The 13,313-nt window shown below is 40.8% G+C and overlaps 1 protein-coding gene and 1 pseudogene across 2 annotated transcripts; one reads left to right on the forward strand and one right to left on the reverse strand.

Moving 5' to 3' along the window:
- Positions 1-502: 502 nt before the first annotated feature.
- LOC128513457 (kelch-like protein 10) lies at positions 503-3,759 on the reverse strand (annotated as a pseudogene).
- A 1,415-nt stretch (positions 3,760-5,174) lies between these two features.
- On the forward strand, positions 5,175-12,905 carry cactin. Of its 2 annotated transcripts, none has more exons than XM_053487141.1 (10): positions 5,175-5,480; positions 7,009-7,486; positions 7,916-8,011; positions 8,108-8,253; positions 9,247-9,409; positions 9,741-9,855; positions 10,081-10,273; positions 10,376-10,495; positions 11,343-11,686; positions 11,911-12,905. In XM_053487141.1, exons 1-10 carry the CDS (start codon positions 5,215-5,217, stop codon positions 12,399-12,401), a joined length of 2,412 nt encoding a protein of 803 aa, XP_053343116.1. In that variant the 5' UTR covers positions 5,175-5,214; the 3' UTR covers positions 12,402-12,905. The 2 variants fall into 2 exon arrangements, with proteins under 2 accessions (XP_053343116.1, XP_053343117.1); XM_053487142.1 differs by having other exon boundaries at positions 7,012-7,486.
- The last annotated feature ends 408 nt before the right edge of the window (positions 12,906-13,313 follow it).

Genomic DNA, 13,313 nt, shown 5'->3' on the forward strand with positions numbered 1-13,313 from the left:
GGGAAGGGTGTTAATTAATAGGTTTAATCAGGTGTCCTGTTGGTGAGTTTTAAATATTTAAAGACAGCCCAGGATGTCATGTGTGCCAGGACCAGAACATCCTGTATTGTGAATGTAATGTTAGCACCACATTTCAAGGAGTTGCTTATGCAAACGAGGAAGAAACATACACACTGGTCACCGATGGCTTTATTGACACAGATATTTTCAAACTTCCACTGAATACGGTGATTTCTCCTCCCCATTAGTCTGTATCGTTTATATCTAACAATCTTTTAACCATGTCCATAAATTGGTGTTTTAATGTACAGTATGTTTGTATGTATTGTAAGTGGGCACTAGGGTGGACCAAGGATGCCAGGAGACGCGATTGCAGTGAAACAACTCAAAGTCTTTATTTTACAGCAGCTCAGAAGTACAAAAGGTGTGCAGAGAAAAAAATGTAAACACAAACTACTTTTCAGCAAGAGCCGTGTTAGTTAGATGAACGATCCAATCAAGCTTAAGTCGTGGTGAGGTTGCTCGGTGTGGATGGGGCGCTCTTGGAGTCGCTGCCAGGGCCGGTGCTTAGATGCAGCAGGAGAGCTCGAAGGCACACCGCAGGGAAAGCTTACACTGTAATCGTGTCGAGGTGCTCTGTGGGTCTCGGCGAGAGGGCCCAATCGGTCAGAGTCTGTGGAAACAGGAGCTTAGGGTAAGTGACATGCCCTTACCATCTCACTCACCGAATGGAAAGCACGGACCTATTATAGGCAGCAGATGACAGCGGGATGGTGGATCGAAACATTGCCGACCATAGTGGGTTAAGGACCACTTCCCTGGCTTACGGGGGCTATCCATGGTGCTGAACGCGAGCTGTGTCTCTTTTCCCAGTTGGGGAACACCAATTAGCCTAATCTGCACGTCTTTGCACTGTGGAAGCAAACCTGACAAGCACAGGGAGGAAATGCAAACTCCATGCACACAGACCCCACGGTGGGAATTGAACTCAGACCCTGATATGCATGACGACATTGCTAACCACTAAGCCACCATGCTACCACATTCTATTTTAATTGTGTTTTTTTCTGTGACTTAAGACTGTGGAAGGAAGCCGGAATACCAGAAAGAAACACACCAAGCATGGGGTGCAAACTACATGCACACCGAGGCGGGAATCAAACCTGGCTGGGAATGGAACCCGGACCCTGAACGTGCCAGCCACTACACCTCTGTGCCACCCTTACACTGTAAGTTTGTTTTAGAAATGCAAATTAAAAAATTAAGCGGCAAAACTGAACAAAAAACTGTTCAAGGAAAAACAAATGAAAATTGTAATTGATTGTATTGTTTTTCCATTTTAGGTTAGTTTTTTGTTTACAATATTTCTAATCATTTCCAAACCTTTTTGTCAATTCTTTTATTTGTATTAAAAATGTTTACACAAATCTAATACCATATGAACTCTGTTGTTGTTTTTTATTAGACAACTTAGTGTTTAACTGATATCTGTTTAAGGTTACTCCTGATTTTTATTCCTTGAAGTTGACATTATGTTTTCTGTGTTTAATGCAGACCCATAAAATTTGACCTATCTTAAAAGGTGATTTTGGTTTTGAGCAGGTACATGCATTATGTAAATAAAATATAGCAAAATATTAACCAGAGAAAGTCTATATTCTGCAGGACTAAAATAGTTAACAACTTTTATATTATATTAATAGAGAAACTCTGACTCACTCATTCAAGGTCCTGAGGCCTGGGGCCTATCCCAGTCCTGGGCACTAGGCAGGGTACACCCTGTATGAGGTGCGAATCAGAATAGGCAATTAGCCAATTAGCTAAAAAAAATTTGGAATGCCAATTAGCCAAATCTGCATATCTTTGGAATGTGATACTGGCGTACCCGAAGAAAACTCACCGGAGATGGGGAGACCATAAAAACCTTTCAGTGTAACTCTGTTACAGATCAAAACTTACACCACAATAGATACACCTTACCTCCAGTTAAGTTTTATTTCATAGATCATAATGTACAGGTTTGATTTTTAGGACTAAAAGAATACTGCTGAATTAAAAAGAAAAACAGATTTTATTGAATTACCTTTCAGATGTTTTCAGAAGTTGTAAAAGATCCTCTGCGTGCTCTGGGAACACAGATAGGTGTTCTATCTGTCTTTGTAGATATGTCTCGAGGTGCGGCATACTCGGCCATGTTGGATAAACCAGACAGCACTCAACAGCTTAGACCTCTGCGAGACACACCCATGTCTTCCACTTGCCACCATTCTGCAGTTTCCCCATTATAATACTCATCAAGCATCACAACATAAAGCATTATTGGTGATGGTAAATCCAATGGATCCCCCAACAACAAACAGAAAATCGTCCAGTACTTCGATGCCGAAGTTGCTGCGCCGGCTTATCATGTCTGGACATTTTGCCATGAATTAGTCTGGGGATTATACACCTCTGCACTTCTCAGCTTATTTACATCATCATATCCCCCGACAGCATAAACCTGTCCGTTGTACAGTACGTGGCCACGCCAAGTCCTTGCCTTCTTCTGCTCATGCGGGGGAGGAGACTCCACTGGTCAGTCTTAGGATTGTAGCACTCTGCTGAGAACAAATATTCTTTCCCATCATAGCCTCCACATATAAATACTTTGCCGTCTAGTTCTGTACTGCTTGCATTGCTCCTGTGTATTGGTGCTACCATACTCCACTGATTGTTCTTAGGATCATATCGCTCGACTGCCGTAAGCCATTTGGTGCCACTGAATCCTCCTATCGAGAGTGCATGCAGCGCAGCTCAGCCCATGATTTGGTAATGGGGTCGAACCTGCGCATGCCGTTGAAGTATTTCATGCCGTCCTCCGATGCAGTACAGAAAGTCTTTAAGGTACACCGTCCCGTGATCAGCTCGTGGGCTCTCACTGCTGCATATCATATCGACCCAGCACTTTGCTTGTGGATCGTACGCCTCTATGACGTTGGTGGGACCTTTATTGCTCCTACCGATGGACAGCAAAATGGCACTGGAAAGATGGGGCTGAGCGAGATCAGAGCGAGAAATTTGTTTTGGTTGATGCTATAGGTGTACAGCAAAACTCTGTAGATGATCTGTCTACACGCTGTGTCATCTGCCACTAAATCGTTGTTCCTCACATTAGCTAAAAAGTTGTAGTGTTTTTCACTCCAGGGGCGCATGTTTAATCCACAGTATGATGGCCTCAAACACCACTTTCTCTTGTTTCACATTCAGCTCGTTTTTTTCAATGATCTCGCAAAACTCCTTAGCCTTGAGGTCCAGGAACTCTTCAGAAAGACACAGCACCTGCTCAAAGTTGTGCAGGATCAATTGCAATGCCTGCTGCTTTAATGTCATGCAGGAGTAGAAGCAAGCAAAGCGCCAAATGCCTATACAGTTCTCCTTGCACAACTGAGCTGTCAGGAACATGAAGCACTCGTTCACCAGGCTGTCCATCGCCAGATAATGAGCAGTCATAAGTAATTCGCACACGTTCTCATCCACAATGTTAACCTTCTGTGTGTACGCATATTCCATGATCAACTCCATTATCTCTAAGGAAATGCCAGGGATGGTATACTCAAATTTGTCTAAAGGATAGAAGCCGTGGGTAAAGAGAGTCCTGAAGTAAGGGCTGCAGCCGTACAGGATAATCTTGTGTGCGTGGAACTCACCACCAGCGACTTTTAAGGGAACATCACACAGAATCTTCTCTAATCGCATCTTGTTGTATTTGTTACAGTCCATCGTGCCCTTCTTCCTTTCCGTTTCTCTTCTTTCTTGCTCACTTGTCTCCTGTTCAGTGTATCTGTGAAGGTCAGAGTCACTGAAAGTACAGCTTCAACCTGAGTGAGGCTACTATGACATCATAAGGTTCCGATGCTAAATTTCGACTGTAAACATGTTTGAGTACAGTAGGATGACACCGACAGAAACACTGACATTAAGGAGAAATTTTTGTACAGGGGTTTTGTATAACAGATTTTAAAGCCTGTAGTCATGAACAAGGCATAGACATCCACTGTAAAGGATGTATAATCCTCCTAAAATAACCACACCTCCCAATATTTACAGTATATATGGGTCACAATAATTCAAGATATCTAAATCAAGCCTAATATTATTAACTATATATCAATTCTTCATAAATCCAGACTATTTTATTTATAATTAAATGTAGATTTTACTTATTTAGCAAACAGCAAGGCCAAAATTTTCTAATCATTATTAAGAATTATAGGACACCAATTTTCAATGGAGAGCAAGGTTAGGTTTAAGTTTCAGAAAGAGATAACGCTTTGCGTCATTTAGTTTCTACTTCTGGTGCAATGTACAATGTTTTTCCCATTTTTTCCCCCTGGGATGTTATATTTTTTTTATTATTTTTCCTCCCAATACAGTTGCAAATCTTTTTGGAATTAATTTTGGAATATGAGAGGGAACATCTCATTACATCTTTATACCTGAAGATCTTGCATTAATAACAATAAAGAACTTTTTTGGATTCCTTTTTCCGGTGAAGTGAAGACCTGATGTTCACTCGTTCCCTACATCGTTTGCGGTTCCTTTTAAACTGAACGTTCTCGTTCCCTGCGGTTTGGAATCACACTTAAAATGGCTCAACACACTGTGATGCATACTTCGCAGGGTACTTCAGGCCGATCGGAACGCTCCTAAAGCAAAAGGCATTTCATACCAGAAGCTCTAAATATTACCTAAAAACGTTTAAAAACACTTAAGATTTGACAAAATATGCATTCATTCAAATTCAATTACATTTAAACCACCTTCTTAACATGATTTAATATTATCCGTTTTTTATTTATAATGCGTTTTGTGTCTCCAAATAAAGTTATACATTAAAAAAAAAAAAAATCATTTATAACATCTGATAGTCGCAAAGTCACAATAAATTGACGCAGAGATTACGTCATAACGCGACCACTTGTTCCTGATTTAAAAGGCCCCCATAATGTAGTGTCCCAATTTTCGCCCGCTCAAATAGATCCAGAAATTAAAAACGCGGTGGTAGTTCTCAAGCAGAAATATTTTTTTATTGAATAACAATAGCAAAATATATATATATAAAAAATTAACAGCCTATTTTGATTTTAAACTATAGTAGAGTTCGTTTTTAAAAACCCTGACTGGCTATTTACGCGACTCTGTACTACAAGGACCCCAACGTAAACGCGAACAGACATGAAGACGAAGAAGCATCGGCGGTCCAGGTCTAGGGAAAGAAATAAGAGTAGAGATGATAGATCACGATCTCCAGAGAATAAAACGAAAGAAAGAACCCGGTATGTAGAAAGTTCTAGAAGAAGAGCTCGGTCAGAGAGCAGCGGGTCGAGAAGCAGCGGTGGTTCCAGGGAGCGGAGACACAGATCTGCTGCCCGCTCGAGCGACTCCGACAGCGGCAGCCGGGAGAGAAACCGTTCGCGCGGAGAATCAAGAGACAGAGACAAGTATGTGATAAGAGTCAGCGTTTTAATGATACAATTGTATCTATCCTTCATTTTGGGTCCTGGTGGTACCGGGGTTAAAATGCGCTAACCCTAATCCCCCCCCCCCAACACCCTTCCAACACGGGTTTCCCTCCCTCCCCCCAGTTTGGCTTTTTTATGATCATACACAGTATTTTTACTATAATGAGCCTTAATTACGTGACAGGCTTCTTAAACATTAATGAACTATTGGCATATTATGTGATTTGAATCAGTTTGTGTTTATGCAATCATTTTCTTTTACAGGATTTTTTCTATAGTTTATTTTACAGATTTTAAGAAATGTTTATGTAATTTTTATTTCAAGTCTTGTCATAGTTAATATATCAATATGTGAAAACAGTTAGTTCTGTGTTTATTTACAATGTTCCCTTAGCGTAAACAATTTTTATTGCATGACGAAAATAAGTTTTTTTATTAATGCTCTCTGTGGCTATTATCTGACTAGGGCTCATTATAAAAGTAATATAATATTTTGTCTTTATAAAGATATTAATTCGTGCTAAAATATCATATTTGATCAGTTATGTGAAGGGTCAAACCTGTGTGTGTGTGTGTGCGCGTGTGCGTTTGTGTAGAAAGTTCAACAAATACCAGAAAAGAGTTTTAAACTCCGTTATTTCTATGTTCTACTTGTTTTTCCGTTTAATTATACGGTAAAGGATTTTAAAGAAATGTAACCAAATCCTGGCAAGAAAAACATTTAAGTAGACAAACATCATAGTTTAGCAAATGATGTTTAGCTCTTAATGCGTGGTGTAAAAACTTTCCTGTGCTAACCACTCGCCTAAGTGTAGGATGATAAGTGTTGCTTTCAGTAGATCATTAAACATCAAGGAAAGTCTTTCAGAAGGCTCAGTTCGACCAGGTCATGACTTCAATGTTGATGTTTTTTCCTTTTTGTAGTTCCGGTCGAAATGGGTATTTCAAGATTTCTAGGCATTTGTTTCTGTGAGGGTACAGCCTCAGATTAACCAACAATTCATCCTTGTTAAAAGCTAAAAACATGCCTAGTGCTTGGTATATTCCGATCTGAAAAGAAGGAAACAAATGGTAGTCATATTGGCCACAACTTTTGGTGCGAACACTTGATCATAAAACAATTGGTGTCTATTTACTTCTTACATTGAAGAGAAGGATTCCTGTTTTTGGTGATTGTCAGACGTATGTATATTAGATATGCATGAGATCATACTATTATCTTATTCGATAAGTGGTACATTAGCTGTCCAGATGAAACCTTTATTGTGTGTACTATTTGAGAAAGAAATAATAGAATTGCAGCCTGAATGAACCCTGAATGTGAACCTCAATAATATATTATCCTCTAATATGCAGTTTCAATTATTTTTTTATTATTTTATACCTTCATTCACGTTCATATTTTCTGCCCCTTAATGGACACATTACACAAACAATGGACTTTTGTTAAAACTCACCAGGGATGCACAGTACTCATGTGTCCACAAACATGTCCATCTCGTTCCAGCAGTGACAGAGGCAGGAGGAGACGGAGAAGCGCTGAGCGTAGGAGCAGGAGCTCCAGCAGAGAGGGACGGCGAGATCGAGACCAAGAGAGGAGGAGAAGCAGAGGGAGGGAAAGTAGGAGCAAGGAAAGAGAGAGGAACAGGAGGAGGAATGATCGAGATGGCAGCAAGGAGAGACGGCAGAGGACGAGGTCATGCTCGGGTTCGTCCGTGTCCTCTGCGTCTTCTGCTTCTGAGCAGGGTGACAAAAATGATAAACAAGCCGCACAGTCAGTCAAAGACGAGCGTAAGAAGCAGAAGGAGATGATGAAGGCTTTGGAGACGCCAGAAGAGAAGAGAGCTCGTCGACTGGCTAAGAAAGAGGCCAAAGAGAGGAAGAAGCGCGAGAAAATGGGCTGGAGCGAAGAGTACATGGGGTACACGAACGCAGACAACCCGTTTGGAGACAATAACCTGCTGGGCACCTTCAAATGGCAGAAGGTAAGAGGATCTTATAAACATCAGGAATCATCAGGGTCCACCCAGTTTGATATTATCACAATACAGAGGAACGGTAAAATTTTCATTGTATTAAATGCAAACGTTAAATAGAAATAAATAAAAAAATGGATTTAGTAGTCAATGTGTATATGTTTTTAAAGGAAAAGCAATAACAATGGTGCAACGGATCACACAGTAACCAAATGCCGAAATCCCACCCAGATAATCAGTTCTAAAACTCATACTGAAGCTCCACTATTAAGAAGTAACAATTATAGTCATATTTAATGTTAAATGTTAATGTTGTGGAGACTTTCTTAAAAATACTATAGAAATGAACATGTATTCGAACACAAATCAATCTTCGTTGAGTACTCATTACAGTTTTAAGCCTGTCCCTCCGCATGTTGGTGTGCATTTCTTTCTTAGGCTCTTGAGCTGAAGGGAATAGGGCACTTGGGTGAAAAGGACCTGAAGGAACGGAACAAGCTCATCCAGGAGGAGAATCGGAGGGAGCTGCAGAAGGTAAATGCAAGAATGTGAATTTCTGAAGTCTGTGCTGCACCTGAAAAATGAGAGAGAGAAAATGTTCATAATGTTGGCATGGGAATGTGTTTGTAGGTGAAGCAGTTGCGTCTGGAGCGTGAACGGGAGAAGGCCATGCGTGAGCAGGAGTTGGAGATGCTGCAGAGAGAGAAGGAGGCTGAGCATTTTAAAACCTGGGCAGAGCAAGAAGACAACTTTCATTTGCATCAGGCCAAGCTCAGGTACGAGAAGCACACAGCACAGTATATTCTTCAGTAAAACTACAAATGAAATAATCAGCCTGGATGATTTGAGCTCCCTGATGTTTTTTTTGTTTTTTTTCACTTTCTGTAAGAGTAAAATTAAGTTTATTGATAAAGTCTAATCCTGTTTAACTTGGCAAAATGTTAGACATGTAGTACCTCTCGCAGCCGGAGGTCTAGAGAAACCTGATTGGCCGAGCTCTCTCAGAGGGGAAGGATGAGAGGTACTTGGTGATCCCACATTAATAATGGCTCTACAGCGAATCAGGGGCGTCTGTGAGCTCACGCAAGTGGAAGGAGCAACTAGCGCTGTCCTCCGAGTGTGTTACGCCACCCCCAACGGTGCGTGAGCGAGCAGTTCTAAAAAAAAAAAAAACGTCGCCTGGCTGCTGGATTGTACTACTAGAACTGTTTACTTAACCCGAATCACGGCTATTAATGATTAATTGATTATTGATTAACACATTCAACTATCGGTTAAGAAAAATTCGGTTAAGAATTTGTGACTCTACTTAAAAAATAAAAGCCTCATCCATTCTATGGACAAACAGTTTGCTTCACCTTTTCAGAGACACCTGACCTCCAAAGGATAAATAATCATAATGTAATACTAAAGTCAAGTAGGCTTTTATTGATCTTTTTACAGATCAGTATACAGTGAAATGAAACAGCATTCCTCCTGGAACAATGTGCTACATACCAACAACATAAATTAACAAAAACTTACTAAATAACTAAGACACCTAATTAGCTGGGACCAAACCGATTAACACTATACATTTACAAAAAAACGAAGTATTATACAATAATACAACATAACGTGTATGTGCAAACAAGAGCGACAACATGCCGAAACAGCATGGCACAATCCAATACTGTGGCTGGAGTTGAGGTAATAAATGTATAGTATAGTATGCCAGTCAGCACTTTCAGGGTAATCATCGATTGTAATTTGCTGCTTTTCTTGCGCAGGTCTAAGATCCGCATCCGAGACGGCCGAGCCAAGCCCATCGACCTGCTGGCCAAATACATCAGCGCTGAGGATGATGACTTGTCTGTAGAGATGCACGAACCGTACACTTTCCTGAACGGCCTCACTGTCACAGACATGGACGACCTGCTGGAGGATATCAAGGTGTGTGCACTCAATGTCTCTTTAATTCAGCAGCCCTCCCATCTTTAGCCTACTAATAACCTCAGCAGCAACCTCATTTCCAACCAGTTAGCATTCATTGCCCAAAAAAGTCAGCTTGGAGAACTTATTCCTCAAGACTACATTAATATATGTCTGACTATTTGGAAACCAACTATATATATATATATATATATATATATATATATATATATATATATATATATATATATATATATATATTTATATATAGGAGATGGAATTCTTTGCACAGGACTGTTTTTTTGTTGTTGTTGTTGTTGTTTTCAGCTTTTTTTTCCTGTGTAAATCATAGGTGTATATGGAGTTGGAGCAGGGAAAGAATGTAGATTTTTGGAGGGACATGACAATTATAACGGAGGACGAGATCAACAAACTGCGTAAACTGGAAGCTTCAGGGAAAGGACCAGGTAAAGCACAACTTACTCACATTTTATACAATTTGTCAAAGTTATATAAGCAACAGAAATATAATTATACTTAGAACAACTGTATTTAATCTTTAATAATGTCTACGTCAAGAAAGTCCAAACAAAATTTCACTCATTGGAAATTATACAGTGAAATGGAAGGCAGTGTAAAGAACTGCATTTTTCAGTAGCTTGTGTGATTGAGCTGTCTCTGTTGATGACCAGGTGACCGTCGTGAGGGCATCAACACTTCAGTGAGTACAGATGTGCAGTCTGTGTTTAAAGGTAAAACGTACAGACAGCTGCAGGCATTGAACATGAACATAGAGAGTAAGATCCAGGCCGGCGGCTCAAACTTGGACATCGGCTACTGGGAGAGCTTGCTGCAGCAGGTGCGCGTCTACATGGCAAGAGCAAGGTAGGTGTCTTCTACTATTATATTACACAAGATGTTTATGAATCATTCCCTACTAATTTTTACACTGCACATGTTTATTTCTTTTGTGTGTGTGCTGTGCAGACTGAGGGAGCGGCATCAGGATGTCCTCAGACAGAAGCTCTATAAGCTGAAGCAGGAGCAGGGGGTGGAAAGTGAGCCGCTCTTTCCCATCATCAAAGAGGAAGAACCTGATAATCCAGTGTGAGTTACAGTTGTAGACTCTCTGCTGCTAATAATTTTAATTTCATGCAATGCAGTAATATTCTTTACTGAAGCAAGTTTTAATTAATAGCACAGTTATAAACATGTAGTGTGTGTAAGTACTTAGTAACAAGTATATATTTTTATTTTGTTTAGGCATTATTTATGTTAATGTATATATTTATTTATCTGTGATTTAATTCGCACACATACAGTATAATTAATTTAAATATTTATTTGCGTACTTTTATTACTAATATTGGATACAGTAAGTATCTAGTAACATACGAACGAGTTCCGAAAGCACGTTCATAAGTCCAATTTGTTTGTAAGTCCAAGAAACACTGTCTAGGTACTAGGAATACTATAATACACAAATGACTATACACAGTATAAAACTCTCATGTTCCTTGATCATCTCCTTATTCTTTAGAACTTTGCCGATGGTTGTATGATTCATGTTAAAAAAACGAGTAATGTCTGCCATCTTTTTACCTCGCTTCATTCTCTGATTTATTTTCACTTTTGTCATCACCGTTATTGCTTGGAGCTGCTTTTACGTTCGCTTCCAGGTGTTATGCCCTAAAATGCCCACCCGCTACAGATCGCCCCCATTACGCCAATTACAGCCATACCGGACATGTGATATAACTTCCACGATTAAATATGCATAACCGCATGTTTATATCTTTGAAAGTTCCTCACTTGAATGTTCATATTACTTGTTATGCTTATTCTTCAGTCTTGCTATACTTATTCTTCTGTTTTGTTTTGTTTTTTATTTATTTGAAACAGTTTTGTTACATTTCTTATTTTTATTACCTTTTCTCACATTTTCTTTTTGTAGTACAAATGAGGAGGAGCCTTCTAGATCATCCCCCTCACAGAATGCTGCCGAGCCAGCAGAGGCGAGAAAAGAGAAGGATGACGAAAAGCCAGGGCCGAGCTCCAGAGCATCTGGCGAGAAGGAGGGAGAAGGAGAGGGAGACAAGGAGGGAGAGAAAAGTGAAGAAGTGGAGGCCGTGCTGACAGAGGAGGATCTGATACAGCAGAGCCAGGCCGAGTACGACTCGGGCCGTTACAGTCCAGTGCTCCTGCAGTCCTCCGAGCTCCCGCTCGATGCGCACGTCATGGACGTAGAGGAAGACCTTCAACGCCTGCAACTCGCTCGCAGACAGATGCAGGTCACAGGTGTGTACATGGAACCTCTGCGCTTGGAACTGAATCTAGCATGCAGTAATGAGGAAGTGCTCAGTCATGTCATGTCCTCCATGCACCACACTGTCTGAATCATAACCGATAGGGATTGGTTAGGAGTAAAAATGAAATTTAGATTTGCCACCTGGAATCTGATGAATGATGTATTTTAAGTGTGTAATATAATCGCATGATTTTTTTTTTTTCTTGTCCTTTAGGTGACGCCAGCGAGAGCGCAGAGGACGCGTTTGTGCGTCGTGCGAAAGAAGGCATGGGGGGTGATGAGGCACAGTTCAGCGTCGAGATGCCGCTGACCGGGAAAATGTACATGTGGGCCGACAAGTACCGTCCACGCAAGCCTCGCTTCTTCAACCGTGTGCACACAGGCTTCGAGTGGAACAAGTACAATCAGACTCACTATGACTTCGACAACCCGCCACCCAAAATCGTCCAGGGTTACAAGTTCAATATCTTCTACCCCGACCTGATCGACAAGCGCTCCACACCGCAGTACTTCCTCGAGCCCAGTCTGGACAACAAGGACTTTGGGATCCTGCGTTTTCATGCCGGGCCGCCCTACGAGGACATCGCCTTTAAGATCGTCAACCGTGAATGGGAGTACTCGCATCGCCATGGCTTCCGCTGCCAGTTCGCCAACGGCATCTTCCAGCTGTGGTTTCATTTCAAGCGCTATCGCTACAGGAGATGAGGGGCTGAGGGTCAATTTTATATTTATCTTCTAATGTCAATGGTTTAAAGGTAAAACTGTAAATGTCAATCGCTTTTTATGCCTTCACTAATGAGAGATTTCATCCCATGTTTGATTAGTCTCTGCTAGAATTGGACACCCTTGTATCATTTACCAACAGTTTGTTGTGTTCATTTAAGAATGCGCACACTATTGGTAGGTTTCTTGCCTGCCATGTGGAAGGCACGGGTTCAATTCCCAGTCAATGCTCCAATCCCAGCCACTGGATGCAATGCCGGTCCCAAGCCCAGATAAAATGGCAATGTTGCATCCGAAATGGCATCCGGCGTAAAACCTCTCCCAAGCCTGTGCGGATCAGATGGTCCGCTGTGGCGACCCCTAGTGGGGACCAGCAGAAACACCAACAACAAAAACGACGGTGTTCTCATCCGCAGTCAATTCCAGAATATATTTTAATAGTGTATTATATGTTAACGGTCTGAAAAATAAAGTTCATAAATAACAACCTAAAATGTTTTGTCTTCATTATACTTTTTTACAGTATTGGGAATGCAGATCTTCTGACTGCTGTCATTATTATTACTGTTGCAGCTGCACTCTTTTTAAACTGCCTTATTTGCAGTGGCTCCTGGATAGTGTTGCGAGGGATACAGACGTTATAGGGAAATAAGTTCACCGTCTGCATGATTGTCCAAAACCATGACATTTTTACCTCTTTCCCACACGGGTGGCAACTTGGTGACAGAGTAATCGTTTATTCCTTTTTCCCAGTTATAATAGCATGTGGATGAAACGTGTGGAGCAAAAAGAGAGATTGGTTACCATAATCATTTTTGCATCTCAAAGCAGTTTTAGATGTAATACAGTAAAGTAGTTATACAGGTAATACAGTTATATATGTGGTCAGGTATG

The sequence above is a fragment of the Clarias gariepinus genome, chromosome 25, assembly GCF_024256425.1.
Source record: "Clarias gariepinus isolate MV-2021 ecotype Netherlands chromosome 25, CGAR_prim_01v2, whole genome shotgun sequence".
NCBI classification, from domain to species: Eukaryota; Metazoa; Chordata; class Actinopteri; order Siluriformes; family Clariidae; genus Clarias; species Clarias gariepinus.